Source organism: Martes martes (assembly GCF_963455335.1).
Source record: "Martes martes genome assembly, chromosome: 1".
Lineage (NCBI taxonomy): Eukaryota > Metazoa > Chordata > Mammalia > Carnivora > Mustelidae > Martes > Martes martes.
In genome coordinates this window covers 24,764,217-24,789,489 of record NC_137888.1, presented here as the reverse complement: position 1 = coordinate 24,789,489, position 25,273 = coordinate 24,764,217, and the positions used below count along the sequence as shown (strand labels likewise).

Sequence of the window (25,273 nt, the reverse complement as noted above, 5' to 3'; positions counted from 1 at the left end):
ATAACTCCAGCTACACGACTTTCTCCTGAGACTCCATTTCCGACCCAACTATTTAAAACCTCCACCTGACATTCAACCTGTTTCACTTTGGTCATTTTCATCCTATTTCTTCAGTTATTTAATATGTTGGCAAGCTGAAACCATTTTTTCTCCTGTAATGTACTTACATTCTTCAAATATCAGTGGAATTATTTTATCTCTTATTATGATGACATAAAAGTAGAAAAATGATCATTTGAACATCAAAGATTTCAACTACATAAAAGGTATCTGTCATAGTCAATAGATATAAACGCTTTCTGTACTTTCCTCTAACTACTCTTGTCCAACTGTGGCAGAGCCCTTTTTTTTTTTTTTTTTTTTTTATTACAGTAAAGACAAAGATGTGGTCAAATTATTTGACTCTTTTAGGCCAGGCTTCTTCAGAGAGCTGGGGTGATTATCACTTTGGAGTTAGTCTTTAGCTATACAGATTACTAATTTATCTATAGAAATTCAGGCTCTGGAAAGTCATTCGTTCAAAGAAGATTAACTACAAATGATAGTATGCATGTCATCATTTTCAATACTAAACATGTTTGGTCTAATGGGATTGGTCATCTACACAGAACACATTTTTGTTCATAGCTCCACACTGCTAACTAATTTAGTAGAATCCTATTGCCTTTCCTTTCAGATTAATTCCAGAATCTGACCTCTTCTCACTGCATCTGGTCCCACTGATCTGAAAGTCCTATGGCCTCTTCTCTCCGTTGGGTGATAACTCTCCACCATTCTCCCTGACAACACTCTTGCCTTTCCATAAACTCTTCTGCCAGCCAGTGTGAATCCTATCACTTCTCTGCTTAAGAAACTCCAATAGCTCTTCATTTCACTGAGGAAAAAGCCAAAGCTGTAGAAGACCCATTATTACCTGCACTCTACTGACATGGTTTATTCCATATCATCCATGTTGACCTCCTGGCTTTTCTTTAAATAGGCCAAGCATGGTCCTTTTAAAGCCTTTGTTCTGCTTGTTCTCTCTGTGTAGAAAAATCTATATGGCTGATTCCTTCAATTCTGTAAAGTTTTGATTTGAATGTCATCTTTCAATGGGACTCACCTGATCACCCTGTTGTAATCTGCAATAGCACCTCAGCATACTTGCCCTCACCACTGCCCTTACAAAGTTCTATATATTTTTCTCAGAACACTGACTCACATCTAGCATACCCACAATTTGTCATACACATTGCTCAGTTTGTAGTTTTAAGTTTCTCCCCCACCCCGAATACGTGTCCCATGATTGCAGAAAATCTGTTTTATTTCTGGTCAAAGATAATATTTTGAGTACCTTGAGTGGGACTAGGACTCAAAAAAACCAAAAAAAACCCAAAACCAACCAAACAAAAAACCAAACACTTCTTGAATAAAGGAATAGAAGAATTAATCAACTGAGGCTTTTGTTGATGACTATAGAAATAGATTAAAAATGGGTCAAAAGAAGTCACTTTTTATTAAGCAATATTTTGATCAAGTTGAAGTAGTATGATGAACCAAATTTTGTTATCCCAGGGAGAGCATTGTCTAAAGGAACAGGATTAGTCAGATACATTTTTGCCTGAAAAAATGAATTCTTTAATGTCCTCTTACCAGATGTTATTCAAAATTGACATTTAATCAGCTACTTTCTGTTCATAAAAATAAGTGTATTGATCTCTGTGATAGAAATGGCCATTGAAAATAAATTATAATGCACATGTGCTCAGGGTATTTTTAACCTGAGCAATTTTGTGAAATTACAAGAAATTTCAGTAAGTCAATAACTCACTCAATCAGAAATTATCCATTGAGTCAAAATTGTAGATATACATTCATATAAATTAAAAAACAATTTACATGTTAATCAGATTCAGATACTGAGAATGTACTAGGAATTCAAAGATGAAAAAGGCAAGTTTCCTGTTTCTGAAAATAAACAAATAACTAAGAAAATATAATACCATGTGGCAGGAGAAATAAAAGAAGTGTTTGTAATTGTTTAATGGAAAGGAAAATTTCAACTTGGAAGTTCTAAACAGACTTTATGGAAGTGGTGATATGAGATCTGTGTGCTCAATGCCTATAGCCATGTCTGGTTAAAAGAAGATTGTAATGCTCTTTTTTTTTTTTTAATTGAACCATATTTTCACCAGTAACCTATTGACAAGTCATATCGTAGGATGGATTTTGCCTAAAAAAATGATCTAAATGCAGAAATTTCTATTCGTCCTTTTGTAATTTTCCTTATTTTTAAGATCCATATTACTTCTATATTTAGTAACTCCCTGTTCAGTGATTAATTTGGTATCGTAAGTACATGCTTTCAGGATTTTCATGGGTGGTCTTACCACTATGACTTCCTGATCTCCTGATAATTCCCTGTGATTTCTGGTCTTTCCCATCAACTATTATTGTTTCCAATGTTATTTTTCTCCCTGAAATCTAAATCTAATATTCACACAAAAAGCTACTTAAACTTACAGCCCTTTCCTCAGGACCATGCTTTAGAATTAGCTCATTCATCGTCCTTTTGGTATGGACGGATGGCTGTGTCCCCACAATTTATATGTTGAAACTCTAATTCCAGATGATGGTGTTTGGAGGTAAGGCCTTTGGGAGACAATTAGGTCAAGAGAGTGAAACCCTCATGAAGTGATTAGTGACCCTATGAGAAGATACAGGAAAGAGTGCTGTCTACCTGTCTCTCTCTGACTCTGTCTCTCTGTCTCTCTCCCTCTATTGTGTGAGAAAACAGTGAGAAAGCCTGTGTCCATGAAGCAGAAGAGCTCTCATCAGAACCTGACCATGCTGGCACCCCAACCACAGACTTCCCCTCTCCAGAACTATGAGAACTAAATTATTGTTTAGATAAAGCAGTCTGTGGTACCCTGCCACAGCAGCTTAAACAAAGACAGCTCCTCAGAAGAAGTAAATCTATCCCTAGATCTTTATTCCAAGTTAGCATGATCTTGGATATTGAGAATTCTAAGAAAGAATTTAAAAACTATTCCAGTTAATAAACAAGTTCAGCAAAGTTGTAGGGTGCAAGACCAATATAACAACAACAACAAAAAAAAAACTGTATTTCTCTACAGCAGCAATAAATAATTTGGAAAATGAAATTAAGACAAAGTAGACCAAAGTTCAGAAAAGCTAATTGCTTCCTCCAAGTCCAATTGGCCAATAGTAAGTGGCAAATCTAGGGCAATAATCTATCTTGTCTGTAACCAGCTCCATGTGCTTTTTAATGTTTCATGAATATATAGGATAAAAGAATATATTTTTAAATACTCACTTTTATAGCTTATTTGATTACCATTTTCATTTAAAAGTATTTATTACCCATGATTTTTTAAAAAAGAAAATTTGAAAATAAATTTGGAATACTATTCATATTAAACTACAAATACATACCACTTTCCTTTTGATTTTTGAATTAAATATGAATTATACCTGATTCATTGCCAAAAGTATGGTCAAAATTTGGTCCAGTAAAAGGAGGAAAGGTGTTTCCCTGAATCCTTTCCCATTCATTATCATCATTTAGATCCTGGATCCAGAAACAAAAGCCATCTTCAAAATTACAGTTAATTTTCTCATAATCTGTGAATTAAAAAAAAAAGAAAACACTTCAACTTTAGTCCACAGTGTAACTAATTTAATCAATTGCACTGAAAATAATCTAGTCTTATATAGTCTTACACACTTATTTTTAAATTAAATTAGATTTAATTTAAATTCAATTAATTAACATATAGTATTATTAGTTTTAGAGGTAGAATTTAGTGATTCATCAGTTTCATATAACACTCAGTGCTCATTGATCAAGTGTGTTCCATAATGCCCATCATCCCATTCTCCCACCCACCTCCCTTCCAGCATCCCTCAGTTTGTTTCCTATGGTTAAGAGTCTCATGGTTTTTTTTCCCTCTCCTATTTCATCTTGTTTTATTTTTCCCTCCCTCCCTATACACTTATAATTGTCAGGCACACAATCTTTTTATTATTCATCATAATTCATTATTCATCATAATTCTGTTTCATTCTATTTAGTTAAAAAACAAACAAACAAACAACCTGCTTTTTGTTGACAACTATCTTAAATTAATATGCTTCCTATACCCCAGTAGGGCTTTAGCAAAGACAAGCTTCTTGTTCTTACTATTCTTTAAGTTTTACGTCTTACCTCTCTTTGGTTTACCCACATAAACTTTGGCTCATATTTTTCTCTCCTCTTTTTACTAAATACTTGGGTCAAAATCAAGTTGATGTGGAATATTCTCAGAATTAGTTTTATGCATATACATCTATATGGAATTTATATATATTTATATATATTTGATTCTTTTGAAGAACATGAACTATTTTCCAATTTCCCAATTTCTCCAACTATCAAGTAGAGACAGCTACATATAAGAGATACTCATTAAAGAACTTGCATAATGGGACAAATTATGACCTTGTTCTAAAATTTCAGGTCCTATCTGCTACTTTTAAAATTCCATTACAATATTGAAGGATCTGAAGATTCAAAGGCTGAAGAATGAACAATACTTACTATTGAGTTCTGTGCTGTTAAATGCGGTATACATTGCATTAAATCCAATATAATCATTTTCATCAGATTCTATAAGAAAAGTGGCAGTAACTTCGTTGGAAAAGATCCTAATTGTGCCAGGATTGGTTTCCCAGAGAGAAGCTACCAAAATAAATAAATAAATAAATAAATAATAAAATAAAGGATGACTATTATATGTACATCTATATGTACATCTATACGTACAACTATTATATGTACATCTCTATCTGTTTATCCATCCATCCATTCTTTTGTCCAAGCATTTATCAGTTTATTGTTTTACCAATTGATCTATTGAACAACTCTCCTGTTATTCTATTCTGATTTACCTCAATCCCCATAATTATTCGGAGAAGATCCTCTTGCAATTTATATCATTTTTCTTTATGTAATGATCACCATCTCTGACACTTTCTGCCAGTTAGAGAACTTTTACATCACTGTACATAAAAATGACTGAAAATGCCTTTGAACTTGTTTATATTCACTTACCCCTAATCAAGTACATAATTATTTTATGGTACTGGATACTTAAACATTTTTATAATTTCTCTAGGTAATCTTGTTTTTTCTAATTTAATTAAAATATCTACATATTTTCAATGTGATAAAATAATAACAGTGTTTGAGGTATATATTCTGAATTGGAATTTATTAAAAGTAAACATTTTATGTATCTCTCAAAGAAACTTGCTAAAATATTTAGAAAAAGATGGGAGTGTGAGTCAAGAATTAAGTACTGGTGTTATTACAAAATAAAATAACTTTAGAGTTAAGGAATGATATTGATCTTCATGTATTACATGCTATAATACGATGACATATAAATCTGTTATTTTAAATTTAAATCAACAAATACTGAGTTTTTAATATATCAGGCACTGTACTAGATGCCGAAGGTAAGATGGTATTGCCTTCTTAAAAAAAGTATTATTTTTAACTTTAAAATGTAATTTTAATAGCCAAATTCATTTCTCATATTTTTCAAGTGAAAATTATAATGTTTAATTTTCAAAACTTTAAAATGGATTTATATTTCAAAAAGACCTTAAAATTTAAACTACCTATTTGTTATAATTTAAATACACTCTCATAGATTTTTGTCTATTTGGATATTTAATTTCTTTGCTGATTTTTTATGATAGTTATTTGTACATTATTCACATCACTATGCCTGGTGATTCTAAGATTTATTTATGAACCACTGATAATCTAAGCACATGAAAATAAGTGAGAATAGCATTTAGGCAAATCATGGTATTCAAGGGGTAGAGGAACATGAGGGTAACTTACATTTATAACTTTTGGGCAGTTAGCCTCTATGAATTTTGTTTTCATCATCTATAGAAGTAAACAAAATTATACTAGCACCTACATAATATGGTTTTGGCAAGCATTTATTGAGTTAGTTAACTTAAAATGTTTAGAATATTATTTTGCACATTACAAGTCATTAGTGTATGCTAAAACTAATTATTAATATCACATTAACCCTTGGAGAAATTTATATGACTTGGTTTATTTGTTTATTAATGTAAATACTTATGTTGATTATAATTTTAAGGAACTAGATTTATCAACCACAGAAATAAGTAAATTATCAAATGGCTGGCCCATCTATTTTAGTCTTACGTGACTTATTTGAGTTCATCTGATTTATGTATATTCACTATTATATTTGTACTAGGGGGTTTTAAAACACAATGAGTAACTGCATTGTGTTTGAAGTTAGAGAGTCTTAAGTCTGATTTCGCCTCCAACACTCACTAGCTCCAGGGACTTGTGGTCGTCTAACCCCTTAGGGCCCACTTTCCTCTCCTGTAATGCATACTTCACAGGTTTATTGAAAATATTAAATAAGAATATCCATACATAACACACAGTATGGTGAATGTTACATCAATAGCACCCAATTCAAAGTGCATATCATATGCTTAAATATTTCTCAAACTGATTAATCAAAAACACTTATTAGGTAGGATTCACTTTTCATTACCACAAGTACAATTTGAAAGCCAAAATGGTTAAAATAAATGCCACTATTATATAAACTTGAAAAACAGGTGTCACCTGTAACCTCGTATCAGCTCTATACTTGACACTCCCTTCGAAGTGTGAGGAAAACTACTGATTCGCTGGGCTCCATTCTTATATCCTCTTCTTCATCCTTATTTTATTTCCTCTTGGAATTTCACCCCTACTTTTGTTGGCTATCATGAGTAGGCAGGTCCATGCATTTTGAGACCAAACAGAATAAAGGGGAGTGGGCGTATATATATATTCATTCATTCCCTGCCTTCTTTTCAGCTTCTAAGGGTGTCCATGTACATAATGACAAATGGTTATATAAGAGCAATACCACCTACACCTACCATTTACTGATTTTATGTCCTGAGCTAGTCATTGTTTTATCCACTTTATCAAAATAGTACAGTAAGAGACCAAGAAGTAGAAATAGTATAGCAAGAGACCAAGAAGTAGTGTGCTTGTTGAAAATAGCAAGACATTCTGTGAGTTGCAATGCTAGAGAAAATGAGAACAATGATTTTCAGGGTTTGTCTGATTTTTGCTTAATAGGGAGTAACAATTAAAGAAAGCATAGTAACCAAAGACATAATTACATTTCTTTGGAAATTTCCGCATGATTTTAAAAACTGAAAGTAGAAGAGGATAATAATGGAAACCATAACCTTTTTATTACTAAGAAGATTGATGACATAGGGCACTAAATTATCAACTTTTATAATAAGAACCAGTTTTGCTTTTTCTTTCAGTATTTTAAAGTTCAAGTCCACATTCAGTTTAAAATCAAGAGAAAACACATTACTTCAAGGAGTTTACCACATATTTTCATTTTGATAATGGGTTATATATTTGTTTTAACTTACCTCTTAAAATCTTGCTTGTACCCACACCTTCATAAATATTTAATACATCTGTATAATATGTATTAAAATAATCGAAGCTCAGTTTAATGGAGAGTCCTTGATTAACACTAAATTAAAGCAAAAAATAGATTACTACACTCTTAACAGGCTCTTACAACTCTTTATGCATTCTAAAATTTGAATGTATTTTCTAGTTGTGATTAAAAAAAGACATAACATGAGAATGATACTTAATAAATTTTTAAGTATATGATACAGAACTGTTAACTATAAGCACAATGTTGTACAGCAGATCTCTAGAACTTTTTCAACTTACACGACTGAAACACTATTCCCACTGAATAGTAACTCCCCATTTCACCCTCTCCTTGTCCCTGGAAACCACCATTCTACTTTCTGTCTCTATGAGTTTGAATACTTCAGATGCTTCATGTAAATGGAATCATGCGGTATTTGTTCTTCTGTGAAAAGCTTATTTCACTTGGCATGAGGTCCTCAAATTTCACCCATGTTGTTGCATATGATAGGATTTCCTTCTTTTAATGGCTGAATAATATTCCATTGTATGTATGTACCATATTTTCTCTATCCATTCATTAAATGGACATTTAGGTTGCTTCCATCTCTTCTTGGTTTTTGTGAATAATGTTGCAATGCAACTGAACATGGGAGTGTAAATATCTCCTAGAGATTCTGATTTCAACTCTTTCGGATAAATATCCAGAAATGAGATTGCTGGATTCCATTTAAAAATGTTTGAGGAATCCCCATATTGTTTTCCATAGTGACCACACCATTTTACATTCCATCAGTGGCGCACAGGGTTCCATTTTCTCCACACCCTCACCAACATTTATCATTTTCTGTTTTCTTAGTAATAGCCAATGTGATTTTAATTTGCATATCCTTGAGGATTATTGATGCTGAGCAACTTTTCAAATGCCTGTTCACCATTTGTATGTCTTGTTTGGAGAAATACCTATTTGAGATTTTTGCCCATTTTTTAATTGAATTATTTGTTCTTTTGCTATGCAGTTGTAAAAGTTACTTACGTATTTTGGATATTAACCCTTTATCAGATATATGGCTTGCAAATATTATATTCCTTTCATAGGTTGCCTTTTCCTCTACTGATTGTTTCCTTTGCTCTATAGAAGGTTTTTTAATGTGATGTAATGCCTCTTGTCTATTTTTGCTTTAGCTGTGTATGCTTTTAAAGTCATTGAAGAACAGTGTTATGAAGATTTCTTTCTATTTTTTTTTTTTCTGTATGTGTGGTATGATTGTGTGATGTATGTTTGATGTGGGTATGGTGGATTTGTGGTGTGTGTTAATTGTGTACGTGTTGTTTATGTGTGGGGTGGATGTGGTGCTATTGCTATGTGAGTGTGTGTGTGTATATGTGTGTTTGTGTGTGAGAAGGGACTGTTTCCTTAATTTCTTTTTTTTTTTATTGTTCATTATTAGTGTAAGGAAACATAAGTGATTTTTTTACACGGATTTTGTATTCTGTAACTTTGCTAAATTCTTTGATTAGTTGTGTGTTTGTGTGTGCATTTTGATAATTTTCTACATATAAGATCTTGTCATCTGTGGGCAGACCATGTACAAAAATTCTGCCTTTGTTAGAACTATTCAGGAATGGGCACTTGAGTGAGCTTTCTGGTGAGACTCTAGGGACTCCAGCATCAAAGCTTAAGAAGACAGAAGAAGAAGAAATGAAGCAGCCTTCAAGGGTGATTTCTGTTTTTTAATTGAAGTTTTGGTGTCTTTAAGCAGGAATATAGTGAGTTTTTCTTCATGTGATATTTTTAAGCTAAGAAACCAAAGGATACAAGACAATCTCCTTCAAAACTTTTGTTTTCAGTATTCTTTTACTTTTTTAAAATATAACGTCAAAGGTAGAAGAGAGAAACTGGTGCATATTGTTCTCGATTTCTTTCTTCTGACTCAGAAAAGTTAGCTGAACTGCAATAAAAATGTGGTCATTTATAAATATAAGACTAATTAGAAAATACAATATATGTTTTTTATAATATTAGACATGATATTCTTAAGATTTTTAGAAGGGAATGGAGTTTTTTCTAAATATAATTTATGCATTTTGCATTTTTGTACCAATAGTTAATCTCTTTAGAGCCCACTTTTTTGATATATTGATATGGGGCTAAGCCCTTTACATTTATTACTACATTTAATAGTGACTTTGGCCTCTGAATTTAGAGATTGTGAACTCTATGAATGTAGAAATTTTGGGTCAGAGAGATTTAATGATTTGCCTGAGATCACACATTTTGAATCTGTAGGGCAGATTTGAACTCACAAAGACTGTTTCTAGTGCTCACATTCTTAATATCTGACACTCTGCTAAATGTAGTTTTAATATAATTCTAAGGATGGGATAGCCCCAAATATAGTTTAATTGCATTGTAGGCATTTCTCCACTCTTTAAACGGTCTTCAAATCCTATAGGAAACATCATTGTCTTTACCCCCACTTTGATCACCATTAGGAGAAACAAACTATCAAGGACAATGCATCACTATTGCAGTAATCAGGTTGAGAAGAAAACATATTTAGGTTGTTTATATGATTAATTAAATTATAATCTCATTTTGAAGTACAGTGTTTAGGGTAATATTTTGGATTCCTTGGGTTTTTAAAATCATTGCTGCACTAATGGTGGATTTCTTTCTTTTTTTTTTTTTTTAAAGATTTTATTTATTTGAGAGAGAGAGTATGCATGAGAGAGCAAGGGCAGGGGTAGAGGCAGAGGGAAAGGGAAAAGCAGACTCTGTTGAGCAGGAAGCCCAGTGGGGCTCAATCCCAGGGATCATGACATAAGCCTAAGGCAGCCGCTTAACCAACGGAGCCACCCAGGTGCCCCTAATGGTGGATTTCTTTTTCTTTTTTTTTTATTATGTTATGTTGGTCACTATACGGTACATCATTGTTTTTGATGTAATGTTCCATGATTCATTGTTTGTATATAACAACCAGTGCTCCATGCAATATGTGCCCTCTTTAATATCCATCACTGGGCTAACCAACTCCCACCCTTCTCGCCTCTAAAACTAATGATGGATTTCTTAAAAATGGTTTTAAAAATTAAGTAACAGAGAAGAAAGAAAAAAGAATCAAACCATACAAATCCTTAATTAACATAGTGTGATTATTACATAAATGGTACTATTATTATGGCAAAAGTTCTGCTTATAAACTTTCATATAAATTTGACTGAGCTTTATTAAGCAGTGGATTTAACAATTAAATTATTTTTATTTGGTTTAATAAAATTCCAAAGATTGCGTGAAGAAGTAATTAAGGATTCATGTTCTTTCCATTTTCAAAGGAAGTAACTTAAGATTTTTCTATAGCTTTCTGTTGACATTTTAAATAAAGAATAGAATATTTTTCTTTTTACTTATGAACATTGTTAATAGCCATATAAATGTTTCTTTTAAAATTTGATGTGATTATATTGGAAACACTATCTTCCAAATTGGTTAATTCTTCACTTGACAAGTGAGCTGCCATTTTTAATACAAAATCTTATCTTTAGCACACAAGTAATCTGTTATCTGGAACATGAAAACATAACTTACATGTGGTTGAGCTCCAAAATAGAAATTATTTAAAGAGAATGGAATGTTCTTCTTTCCCTGAATAATGCCAAGTAAATGTGTTTAGGACAATCTTCCCTTCATAATGCATCTCATGTCTGGGATATGTCTACACAAGTAAACAATACTGTGCATCTTTATGGGGTTCTACGATTTGGTTGGAAAGAACTTGTTTGGTACTGTCTTGTAACCTTTCATCAGCTATTATGTTTTCTAGTCAGTCATCTGGTTTTCTGGTGAGTCATCACAATGATTAGAACTATTAAAGAGTAGGGAGATGAACCATGAGAGACTGTGGACTCTGAGAAACAAACTGAGGGTTTTAGAGGGGAGGGAGTGGGGCGTTGGGTGAGCCTGGTGGTGGGTATTAAGGAGGGCACGTATTGCATGGAGCACTGGGTGTGATGCATAAACAATGAATCTTGGAACACTGAAAATATAAAGTTAAAAAAAAAAAACCTATTATACAGTAGGTTGGATTGGGAAACCATAATCCCATCCAGCTGTTAAGAGAGATGAACTAACAGAATGTCATTTATCAGAGTATATTCCATAGAACATTTATTCTGCATGCTCTGTGGAGGAAAATGATTAGTGGCTTAAGATTTTTTTTTTTTTTGAGATATTTACTGCTTGTTAACTTATTCAAAACTGTGAGAAGTCCTGGACTTAAAAAAAAAAAAAGTTGTAATGAGTTTATTCAGTGTTACTTTTATTTATTTGGGTACAAATTATTTTCCTTTGGAATATTGGGAAAGAAAATCAGATACTAGTCCTGTGTGAAAAATGCTTAGATAAATATTAAGGTGGGTCAGCCTTCAGCCTGATTATTTGGATCATCACAATGATTGAATTAGTGGATTGAAGTGGCTTGGAGGGCAAATACGTAGTCACTGATCCCAGTGTTATTCAAGATCTAGCAAACAGGATGTGTACAGAAGGTGTCTCCAGCTCTAAATCTGCCATGACTAACTCATATCAGAGAAGATTTTCAAACAGATGCTGGCATAATGAGAAAGGAACTCTTCTCTTCAGAGGCCAGGATGCACGTGATGGGAAATATTATGTATTGCAATATACAGATATACATGTGTGCTCTTCGCCTTGGCAGTCCTTGATCTGTGTCAATCATAGGGGGAAAAAAAAAAACTTACTGCAGAGTCCAGTGATGGCCCTATTTATTAGACAGTAAGATCCATAGCACAGAACACCTTTTTGAAGGTGAAGAATGAGTGAGAAACTACTTGGACAAGTTATCAGTTGGGAAGACTTTGCTTCATAGCCAGTGAAAATGACTGTTCAAAAATAAATAGACTACTGAAGGTGGTAGGACCTACTGTATCAGAGAAAGACTTAATGGCTTAACGGGGAATAGAAGATGCTCTATTACCGTATAATCCACTGGCAAACAACACTCGATTTAGAAGGCTTTGGGTAATGAGCAGCCTGGAAGGACCCAGAAGATCCAGTCAACAAAAACCTTCCATCACAAGCTGTGGCTGTGGAAACAAGTGGGAATTCATGTCAGACAAAAAATAGTCCTGGAGAGTTTTCTCATATGAAATGGGATTCAAATCATCTAGTGAACACCACCTAGAACATCAATGACTGAAATCTGTATGAGGCCATTTTACAAAACTGAAACGATCAAGTGGGAGTAGATGAGATCTCATGTTTAAAATCTATTGCCCAGGGGCGCCTGGGTGGCTCAGTGGGTTGAAGCCTCTGCCTTCGGCTCAGGTCATGATCCCAGGCTCCTGGGATCCAGCCCCGCATTGGGCTCTCTGCTCAGCAGGGAGCCTGCTTCCTCCTCTCTCTCTGCCTGCCTCTCTGCCTACTTGTGATCGCTCTCTCTCTCTCTCTCTGTCAAATAAATAAATAAATAAATCTTTAAAAAAAAATCTATTACCCATTTTCAAATACATGTACATAACTCACCATAGATTCTTTTAGAAAAGCATTCTATTTCTAAATACTCATACTTAAGCTTCATTTTCAGTACTTTTTTTCATATTTTTAAGGAAATAAATATATTTAAATTATAAACTTCTAATTTAGACAAATAGCTATTAACTGTTTTGGTCTTATTTTCCCCATTAAATTGGAGCTAGGGTGAATTTCAAGTATGTGCATTATATACTGTGTTCTCCTGAAAATGATCAGAATATGGCCAGGCAAATGATATGTGTGCTTCCGGTGGCCTGTGGTGAATTCTATCCATCCACTCTATTCCACCTTCTTTTAAACCTCTTGCTTCTTTTGTATGAATTCGGTAGCTCAGTATTTTCACATATTCCTGAATATGTCTTGATTTTTATGATTCCTCATTTTCCTCTTTTATTTTTTTATTTTTTACTTTTTTAAAGATTTTATTTATTTATTTGACAGACAGAGATCATCGTAGACAGAGAGGCAGGCAGAGAGAAAGAGGGAAGCAGGCTCCCCGCTGAACAGAGAGCCCGATGCAGGGCTCAATCCCAGGGCCCTGAGATCATGACCTGAGCTGAAGGCAGAGGCTTAACCCACTGAGCCACCCAGGCGCCCCCCTCATTTTCCTCTTTTAATTCTTTTTTTTTTTTAATATTTTACTTATTTATTTGTCAGAGAGCGAGAGATCGAGTGAGCACAAGCAGGGGGAGCAGTAGGCAGAGCGAGAGGCAAGCAGAGGGAGAAGCAGGCTCTCCACTGAGCAGAGAGCCCGATGTGGGGACTCGATCCCAGGACCCCGGGATCATGACCTGAGCCAAAGGCAGAGGCTTAACCCACTGAGCCACCCAGGCGTCCCTCCTCTTTTAATTCTTATAGCAAATTTACTTCATATACTTCTCTTTGATGTGATGTATTATCAGTTGTCTTTAACTTATATCTGAGTCATTTCCAACTAGTTTAGAATCGTACTGAGGGCATGAACCAGGAGCCATGCCTCATTACTTTCTGTGTCCCCTTTACAGTTATTATGTATACTATGTGTTTAATAAAAATAATAAAACACATTTTATTTTCACAAACGTTAATTTTTCTTAGATCATTTTCTATATAGTTACTTGATTCTGTTGACACCATATTCTAAAATAACTACTCCTAGAGTGTGTCCTTTTCCTCTTGGCAGGTTGTTAATTCCTTATAGGCCAGAAGCATTGATGGAGGGTAGGGAGATTAAAGAAATTTATGAAAATTAAATCGGTGCTCTTGGAATCTGAGAGCTAGAATAAGTTAATCCAAAATGGATGGGTGGAAAATCCCATGTAACAGTATACAATATTTCCATCAAGTTATAAAATACAAGCTATTATGTGACATCAAATGTTTTATATGGACAAAAGAAAAAACTGAAAAGTGAACAGTTTTTGGTTGGCTTTTTACTAGTTCCGGTATTTTTAAAAAAAACATAAGAATTCACTTTGTGATTATAAGACTGTAAGATTGTAAATTGTAAGACATAAAGTCTATTTAAAAAATAATGGCCTAAGAATTCATTGCATTGGATTATGACTTGGTAGCCTGACTCCCAACAAAAGACAAAAAGCAAAACAACAAATAAACAATAACAAAAACTGAGAACAGAAAAGATACTCTACGATAAAAGGATTAAGCACTGAAAAATCCATGACAAATTTGGGAGAGGCGGCGGAGAATATACGAGCTTGTTGAGAGAACCGAATCTCCTTACGTGTAATACTTCCCGGAGCTGAAGAGGACAATTAAGGAGAATTGGTACAATTCTAAGATAAACAGTAAAACATGTGATTTTTAAATGCAGATTAAAGTTATTTAATTAAGTTTTTTCTGGTTGTTAAGTTATTTAAGTAATTTTCTAGTTGTAAAAGGAAATCTTTTTCAAAGTCAATTCGCTGCCCACTGCAGACCATGCCAAGAAGATGGGACAGTCAGTCCTTCCACGTCAATGACTGTGGTGTCTGCTTATATTTTAGGTGATATTTGAAGCCTTTTAATCTGTTTTCCAGAAAAAAAAAATATATATATATATATATATATGGACTTCAAGATTACAGGTAGTTCAAGAATGTCCACTGCTTTTGTAAATAGTTTGTATGTAATGAAGTAGAGCAATCAATCCACCAGGTATATTTGAATATAACTGCTAGCACTGATGGAGTGTTTACTGTGTGCCAACTCCTGTTCTGAAGTTATTACAGATGTATTAGTGTAATGTTCACAACCATCTGATAAAGTTATAGGTGGCAAAAGTGAGGCACAGAGGGGTTAGGTAACCAGCAAAAGTTCTCCCAGCTTGTTAGTGACAATTTAAAAGCAGGCCATCTTACTGCTGAGCATAGTAGGCTATCCTGCCTTATACCTCGATATACAGGGCTATCATGATGTTATCATCTCCTCTTTGAACTGAAAAGTGGGAGAGAGAGGAGGGTATGTGTGCGCAGAATTGCAAATAAAAGAAGGAACAGGAAATTTTGAAGAATTCCATCATTTTCATTGTACTTGCAATAACATTCTACAACAAATAGGAGGAAGCAAAAAAGAGTGAAAAGGGCACAAAACAGGACTGGTTTAAGAATTTATAAAGCGAATTTGCAAATCTGATAACATTTCAGTGATTCCTCCCTTCTTCACACCCATTCACTGCGTCTTTGCAAGGAAGTATCAACAGGTCTGGGTCATACAACAAGATTCATAGTTTTCCAAAAACGTGAGTTGTGTCCCCAGTGGCAGGATCGTTGTAGGTTTGCGATACTCTTTTTCAGACCCTTCGGGGCACATCACTAGACTGCACTTTTAAACATGGAGCCATGTGCGGTGCCTGGGTGGCTCAGTTGGTTAAGCAACTGCTTCCAGCTCAGGTCATGATCCTCGAGTCCCAGGATCGAGTCTCACATCAGTCCCTGCTCAGCAGGGAGTCTGCTTCTCCTGCTGACCTCTCTCCTCTTATGCTCTCTCATTCTCTCTCTCTCTCAAATTAATAAATAAATAAAATCTTAGGAAAAAAAAAATGGAGCCATGTGACTGATCCTGGCCATTAAACTATTGTGGAGGTAATTGTATTTATTTCCAGATATGATTTCTAAAAAGACCTTCTAGGACATTCTTCCTTTGTCTGTCAGTGGGTTGCAAAGGATCCAGGGGACAGATAGGCTACTGAAGGAGCTGGCATCCCAGATACCTACACAGAGTATAGCCCCTTGCCCTCTAACTTGGACCATGATATGATAAGCAAACTGTTTTTGCCTTAAATTGCTAAGATTGTTTATCATAGTATTTAGCCTATCCTAAAAAATATGATCAGTTCTTCCAGTTGTCTATGAAGTTGCTGAGTTTCAGTGGGAATGGATAATCTACATTTCAAGTTCTGGGGAATTCTTGCATGTAAGGATAAAAGTATTCTTAAGAAGAATATTCCTGGGGCAGCTGGGTGGCTCAGTCATTAAGCATCTGCCTTTGGCTGGGGTCATGGTCCCAGGGTCCTGGGATCAAGCTCCCCATTGGGCTTCTTGCTCAGCAGAGAGCCTGCTTCTCTCTCTTGCTCCCCTCCCTCGTTTGTGTTCCCTCTCTAGCTGTCTATCTGTCAAACAAATAAATAAAATCTTAAAAAGAAGAAGAAGAAGAATATTCCTGAAGGCATTTAAAATAAAATTATCATAGTATTGAACTACTTATAATAGCAAAGTTCAGAATGCCAAAATATTATTATTTCAAGAGATAGGCTTGTTCTAGGGGCTTTCTCATATATTCTTTCATTTAATTTCAGGACATTTCTGGAGGAGTGAATTTTACACAAGACAATGAAGCAGGCTAGGCTTTCAGATAGATCTAACCCAGCCACAGATAAGTAGGATTACTGACTGCTCAGGATTATAACTTTTTAGAATGCATAGTGCTTTACAGTGCAACGTGAGAAAAAAATCCTGAGTGGGAAATAAACGAGCCTATCAAATAATATCAGACATTTACTGAGCTCTCTGAACCGTTGCCTGTAATAGGAGGGGATTCCTAAAAGTCATGCGTTTAGAACCGAATGAGAGCTCCCTCTGCTGGCTGAATATTTACTAGTTGTGAGTTTGCTTAGGTCCTCAAATTCTCCAAGATGGATAAACATGATCTATGCCCATCCACCAAGGTCTATCTTGCACATATATAGAGGCATGCAAACAATCTATAGAGACAGTTGACAACTTCCAAATAGGTCTGAACATCGGTCTAAAGGCTGTGAGTCAGCATCTTTCCTTTTCATAGGTCAGCTAAAAAGTGAACTTTCCTGCTGACGCCATTCTAATCACGAGAAAAACAATTTAAAGAAGTCTTGGTTCAGCTATAGTCAGCTATAAGTTGTGTAAAACCTAAATAACTAAAGGCTAAAAAAGGAAGCTATGTGAGGAAGTCAACATTAATGTGACTCTATTAATAACACAAACTAGAATTAGAGCTCACAGCTGGAGAAGAAAGAGAGAGGGTGTGTGTGTGCGTGCACAAGGGTCATTTCATATAGAAAGAATACTCTTAAATTAATTTTTTGTGAATGTAGATTAATGGACACAAGCTTTCATGTAGAAATTATGCTACTAAAAGTTCAAGTTGGTGCTGAGGTGAAGTGCATTGGGCTTTTGGGCTCACCATCCTTAATGATGAGTGATGACTAGAACTACTTACAGGCCTGAATCCTAGCTGGATAAGGACAGATTAATTGATTGATTTGTCCACATTTATTCCACAAAGGCTTTACATTTATTTTTCAGGTTAGATGCAATGCTAATTTTAAACTACAAAATAATGAAGAGAGACAAGAAAAGTGAAAAATGAGAATCTAGAGACTCAAGAAAGTTAGTGACATGGAAGGTTAGTTGAGACTAAGGTTCAATTAACACAAACCTCCATGATATTGAACAGTAAATATGCAGTTTGACTGTGTCTTTCAGGCAAATTTAAAGAATTAAATCAGTTCTAATACATAGGCTCATGCCATGCCTCTAATACTAAGGCATCACCAATACTGACTCAGAAAAAGAATTCATGGTCTTATAACTTATTTTAGGACAAACTTTGTCACACTTACATGATATTTCTATGGTTATTTTTGGAAATGCACTGCTATTACTTTACCATGAACATTATTAACTCCATGACAGTAAAGACATTTTCTGATTATTCAACTCATCTTACATATTCCTCCCCACTAAAGTTTATCGATCATCGTTAAATAGGCATAAAGCTATGTGCCTAACTTTGACATTCATTATTCTATTTGAAATATTAAGCAAAATCACCCTTATTACCTCATGATGGCACACTTGTATCATATTCTCCCTGAAAAGGTTTTGGAAACTGTCTGAAAGCCATAGCAAAAAAGAATTTTGCTTTCTTCTTCTTTGAGTAACTTAGTTATATAAAATAGATTAAAAAATATTCTGTAGCCTGCACTTTCTTCCAATATGCACTGAGTGCACTTCAAAGTATGTAGTTAAACTTTGAAGGTTTGAATTTTATCAAAGAACATTTGAATTGGGATTGCTTAGTAGAAGCCTCTTTAGTCAAGTTGCCTTTTTTTCTGACTTGGTCCTGGAAAACAGGCCAACTGCCTTTTAAAGTAAGTACCAAGTGGTTAGGTAACTTTTCAAGCTTTGTTGTTATTGGAGCATTCATCTTCAATTAATAACAAGCAAGAAGAGCAAAGTGTAGCAAATTGAAGATGAACCTTTATACATTTCAGGAACTATAATTGTGTTCATGGTCTGTTTTGATAATGATCACAAACAGCACCAAAAATTGTTCAATTCATGCTTTCTGTTTAATTCTTTAAGAATTATTTGTAAGTTAGAGTTATTCAAATAGTTCACCTTGCTTATCAATATATTTTTACAGTTATGTGATAGTCTTTCATATATGTTACCCAGCTATAAAATGAAGTCAAAGAGTGAATATATTTAAATTACTTTGAGTCATACTTGGTATAGAGTAAGTACTACTTAAGTGTGAAATAATAATAATAATAGTTGATAATAATAATATTAACACTTAAACAGATGGCAAAATGTACAAATCATGAATATTTTATTCCTAAGACAAGAACTTATTCATAACTGGTTTCTATTATTCACAGAACTATAACTCCAGCACATTTTTTTTGGTTTATTTGTTGTTTCTACGTCAAAAGGCAAACAAAAGGAACAATGAAAATTAAGGAGTGACAATTACTGAGTGAGGGACCATTGAAATGGCCAAAAAGAGAAAGATTGATATTATGGTATAATGGTGAAAAAACATGAAAGAGCATTCACATTCATAATAGTTTGGAGTTGTTTAATAAGGGATGAAAAACAATGACATTCTCTTCCCTCACTTATGACTGACATTAATCACAGCATTCTCTCCATAGTCATCAAATAGAATTTCACTTAATTAATATTTAATATTGCATAATATGGCTTAAGAAAACATTAATATAATTATTTATTAGGTTCCATATTAAATTACAATAATGAGTATTGGGATACCTCATTCTCCAGTAGTTTCTGTTATCTCAGAGATGTGTGTGTGCGCGCGTGCGTGTGCGTGTGTGTGTGTGTGTGTGTGTGTGTGTAGACAGGGAGGGAGGATGAAAAGGCAGTGGTGAGAGAAAATGTGGACGGCATTACTTACCACAAGTGTTATTGTCTTCATCAGAACCATCTGGACAGTTTAATTCTCCATCACAAAACAAATCAATTGCTATACACTTTAGAGCATCAGCACAAGGACTAGAACCAGGTGGACATTCTATTGAGACATTTCCTTTAGGAAAAAAAAAGATTGATTTTATAAGTTTTTTGCATAGTAAATTTAATTTCCAAACATATGTACAACGTTTGGATATTTATTATGTATTTTTCATCATTTAACTCTTTACTCATAAGCATATATTTCAGTTTCCAATGTAAACATTTATTTCATTTAGTCATTTGTAAATGTTTAGAATTTTAAATTTTGAAAAGAAGATATGTATTTCTTCATCGATGTTAAATATAAATGTTTAGTTTGTTGGTTTTAACCTTGATAAATCAGTACTACAGTTTGGACATTTAGCTCCTAATGTTTACACCTCCTAGAACTGTTTATATGTGTTCAGTGGGGAAATTTATTGGAATCATTTTTATATTATCTGGAGTATCTAGTAACAACTTCATTTACTTATAAACTTACTATTTGAAAATATGGGGGCTGAAGTCAAAGTTTGCATTCTGCAGAGCAAAATTTGTCAGCAAAAGCATTTTATAACAGAATAAAACACTTAAAATTCCCACTGCCTGGCTACATGGAGCAGTGGAGAAACCCAATCGCTATTTCCATTCAATATTTCTTTGCTTCTTGGGTCAGAGATTCTTCGTGGGAAAGATGCAGACATTCCCCTGGAGAATTCAATGCTATACTCTGACCAGAATCTGATCAATTTGCTGTTCTCAGTCTGTCTCGTCACCTGCTCTTCTACATGCCTACATATAGAGATGCACCAAGAAACACATTTTACTTCTAGAAATTAACTTGGAAAATTTAACTGTGAGTCTTAAAAATGTCATATTCTGCACTGCACTGCCATCTGCTGGGTTTTAAAAATATATTTGATTCTGAAATTTCTCCTTATGTTCCATGAAATTAATTTGGAAGATAAAAGTGCTTGTGTCAATTAATCTACTAAGGTAATACCTAATTAGAAACATTTATGGACAGGGTTGATGGGCATATATTCAACTAAATTAGATTTTTATAATTGGCTCTAATTAAAATGGATATAAACCATTGGGAAATTCATGGATCACCTAATATCTAAAATAAGACATGATAAAGATCAGAGCCATTCCTAAAGGACAAACTACCCCCATTTAAGATAATAAAAAGAGTGATAAGACTGATATTGAATATACTTAAAGCATATTATAGCTGTTGATATAGATGAGATACTTATTGAGAGTCCTTAATCATTGAGTCCCTAATCTATTAAAGGCATAGTGTTGATAGTATTCCATAAATGCTTGCTAAATAAATAACAAAAAGTATTATTCTAGAAAATCTATATCTCATTTTAACAACGGTTAATAAAATTCTACGTATTCAGCATTTAAAAGAAGAGATTTGGGGTTATAGCCGGCAAGATGTAAAATTTTGTCTGTCCTACCACTTCTCATGGGAACTGTGCTTCAAGATGGTCACCCGTCTTCCGTGGTTTACTGAACTCGACAGATTGAACCTCCAAAACCACACTTGCACGTGGTACCCAGTGGGATCTTTTGATCTCAATAATGATCATTCATTCACTCCACAAGTGTTTATTATCCATTTACTTGTGTCAAACATTTTTGAGGAATGGAGATAAAAGGGTGAATAACAGAGCTTCTATCCTCATGAAGCTTGGAGTTTAGTGAAAGTCTGGTTCATTAAGTATTTTTTTAAAAGACGTATAAAAAAGTGCTATGGGAACACCAAGGATTAGTCGAGGAGTCTTCTTCTGAGGCAGAAATTGAAAATGTCTTCATACTGGGTTTTGAAGGATGGTTAGAAATGTACCAGGAAGAGAGATGTATGCAATGCATACATGGTGATGTGACAAGACCACAACAATGTACAGAGAACAGATGAGTGTAACCTATCTGGAAGGTAGGATGTTTGTGAAGACCATGGCAGGAAGGCAGTTTGGTTTCAAGTGTAGGAGACTTTTTTTATTTTTGTAAAATGTGAGAAATATTTTTTCTGTAGGTGATGGCATTGAAAGTTTTTATCTGTGTGTGGTATGATCAGTCCATGTTTTGTTAAGGCAACTCTGGGACCAAATGGAAAATCATGTAGAATAAGGAGACAAGCTAAGGAGTTGTTTTTATGGTCAAAGTGAAAGTGGTAATGATTGGAACTCTGACTGGCTCTTATTAGTGGATAAGGGTTGGAACTTCACACTAGTAGAGGAGATGGGGCATGGACTCAATTGCTATTTTACGAGTAGAATAGATGAGTTTTAGTGACTAGATGTGCCCCTGACTAAAGAGAGTGGAAAGGGGGATGCTAAGAATGATACCTACACTTTGGGAGTTAAATTTAGTTGAATTATTCATGGTAATTAATCATGATGGTAATTGTAAGAGGAACCCCTGGTGGGATTAGAAAATGATTAGAAAATGACTCTAATTGGAAGTATTTTGAAACAAAGGTGGAAATATGAGGTATTCCACTTTGGGTTGTACTCTATTTTTCCAGACTCTGTTTCCCAAACAGTTTTCAGCTGCCTTAGTCCATGAAGAAAGAGGAGTTTTTCATATTGAAACCAATATGGAAAATATAATTGTTACGTTAGCTCAGTACATCTGGGGATTTTATCAGATTGTGTTTTTACCTTGTCTTCTGTCTTCCTTTCATCTTACATAATATATGATGACAATTTCCAACAAAACCATTCATTGAAACATTACTTGTTACAGAAACTAGCCAGATGCTGGTTTTTAACAATGGCCTTCCATTCTTAAAGTTAGAGTTCTTCAACTTGTATATTATTTTCTTTGCCATTTCATTCCTTAATTCTTGCTCTGGTATCTCTCCTTCTCTAAGAAGTCTAAGAAGTCTAAGAATTCTCAATAGAGAATTTCTAGGAAAGCTGTTAAGTAATTGTATTTAAAGAAATGTACACAGACAACATAATAATTGATTTTGTTTATCAGAAGCTGAACAAATTGCCTGAATATTAATTACATTATCTAGAGTTGGGGGGTTTGTGCATGTATTTTTCTATCTATCTGGTATTTTATCTTTGGGAAATTAATTCTTTGGCATTTTGTGAAAACCTATCAGGAAGTTACTATTATTTGGGATTCTGCAAATGCAAGGTTTTAATTGTCCAATTATATTTGTACCATAAATGATTCAGTATAAACTCAATGTGATTGCTCCAGAATGACCCAAAGTCACAACAATTTTCAGTGATTTGTGGTGAGGAAGCTCCTGTGTTTACTTTGTGCAGGACCTGTGCGAGGCATTGGAGAGGATAAAAAGACAGAAATCTATCATTTTTTTTTTCCTTCCAGACCAGTTACAAAGAGCATTACCTACAAGATAATAACTTGCAAATCATGTTTTGGAAATCTTACATTTTTATTTTTCCTATTATTCAAATGGGAAATAGAATGCTGGGTGGACAAAACTGTTTGAGATACATTCAGCCACAAATCCTTATAACATACTTAGCAATGAACATGGAGTCTCAACCCACAAATACTAGCCTTTAGAGACGAAGTTAATTTCTCTACACTGTATTGGAAAAATAAATATCGTCTTACAGAAATTCTTATCAACTTTGATATAACTAATTTCATCTTTTTTTAGTTGGCTGGTCAATCCAAATGCAATTACAGTGGAAAGATACTTGAACAGTTTGGAAGCCACATGCACAGGGATGTTTTCAAGTAGAGGAGTGTGCTTAGCAATATACATGCTGTTCTCTCCAAAGGAGAGAAAGAAAAATAAAGTTACATTTGGTGTTGGATCAAGTCCTTGTGTCTTAGTCCTTGGGCAATTCAGCTGAAGAGTATAATTCTACCTTAGCTTCTCTTGGCAATTTCATGTTCTTCACTCAATCAGCCGATTCTTTTTCTTCAATCCCCAAGCCCCCCCACATAGTAATATTGGAGCAAGATTGCATTTTGTATGAAATCGAGAAAGCCCACAATAGTGAAACTTTTGTTTTTCTGCAATCACTGCCTATATAGGAAGCAACAAAAGACTGGAACAAGCTATATTCTAGAAGTCCTTCAAGCATTTGAATGATTGCCCAAAACAGCCCCTCTTGGCACTCTGTAGCAGCCAAGAAATCAATCAGTGTAATTCAACCCCAGTTCCCATCTCCCTCCTCTAGTGTTCCAAACGGGTTAATAAAACTTTACAGTAATTGGCAACAAAGGCAGTTGAACAATAGAACATAATCCTCATGGACTTTGTACCTGCTATCATACAAAAATTCTCTTTGGCAGAATTTATAATAGTACTAATGCCAGGTATATGATGTGTGCATTTGTTGATTTTTCTCTAACTCTGTCTTCCAGGCATATAGATGAAAATAAACTTAACATCCCTGAAAGGCATATTCATAATAAATTACTGCTTGGAAACTGTGGTTTTCAAGTTTAATTGCCTTGTTCCCCTCTATAAATCTATAGTATCTCGCTGTAGGAGAGGGAAAGTGGGAAGGATGACTGGGGACTCATGGATCCAGTAAGAGGAAGTATGAGATGTTGCTGCTTCCTTACCTTATAATTCTTCGAGGTTTGATTAAGGTAATTCAATAGTCTCCAATAAATGGAGTGTTTTTGGTCAAATGAATGATTGGATTTAAGTAAGCATTACCAAATACAATTATCTTGTTTTAACCCTAGTCCTATTTTTTAAATATTTCTTTTTGTTAAATTAACATGTATTATTTGCCCTAGGGGTACAGGTTTGTACCTGTAATCATCAGGCTTACACATTTCATAGCACTCACCATAGCACATACCCTCCCCAATATCCATAACCCAGCCAACCTATCCCTCCTCCTGATCCCGCAACAACCCTCAGTTTGTTTAGTGAGATTAAAAGTCTCTTATGGTTGTCTTCCTCCTGATCCAATCTTGTTTCATTTTTTCCCTCCCTACCCCCACGACCTCCGGCCCTGCCTCTCAAATTCCTCATATCAGAGAGATCATATGATGATTGTCTTTCTCTGATTGACTTTAAATATTTCTTAAAAAAAAAAAAAAAAAAAAAAAAGCATCCAAATGCTTTTTTCCCCCCTAAGTCAGAAGGGAGAAGGAAAAAGGAATCTAACTTGGTGTGCCAGTCACAAATTCAGACAGTACTATTCTCTCTCTTTTAATTCTCTATTATCTCTCTTTTAATTCTCATGATCATTCCCTAAGATCTTTAATTTTTTTTTAAAGATTTTATTTATTTATTTGACAGAGATCACAAGTAGGCAGATAGGAGGCAGAGAGAGAGAGAGAGAGGAGGAAGCAGGCTCCCTGCTGAGCAGAGAGCCCAATGCGGGGCTCGATTCCAGGATTCCGGGATCACGACCTGAGCCGAAGGCAGAGGCTTTAACCCACTGAGCCACCCAGGCGCCCCTAAGATCTATAATTTAATCTAAAGTTAAAAAAGAGGAAATAGCTTGCCAAACACCACATATAAAGTAATCAAAGTAATCGGTG

General features: G+C 34.5%; 1 protein-coding gene across 1 annotated transcript in view; it reads right to left on the bottom strand.

The window, feature by feature from the left end:
• Positions 1-25,273, bottom strand: part of TMPRSS15 (transmembrane serine protease 15) — a gene marked incomplete at both ends in the record, with an annotated part of 114,529 nt that overhangs the window by 71,915 nt on the left and 17,341 nt on the right. The window contains 5 exons of the mRNA XM_080822906.1: positions 3,475-3,624; positions 4,580-4,720; positions 7,489-7,595; positions 12,502-12,610; positions 19,719-19,850. Coding sequence (XP_080679032.1) covers positions 3,475-3,624; positions 4,580-4,720; positions 7,489-7,595; positions 12,502-12,610; positions 19,719-19,850 — 639 coding nt within the window. The remainder of the gene's footprint in view (positions 1-3,474; positions 3,625-4,579; positions 4,721-7,488; positions 7,596-12,501; positions 12,611-19,718; positions 19,851-25,273) is intronic.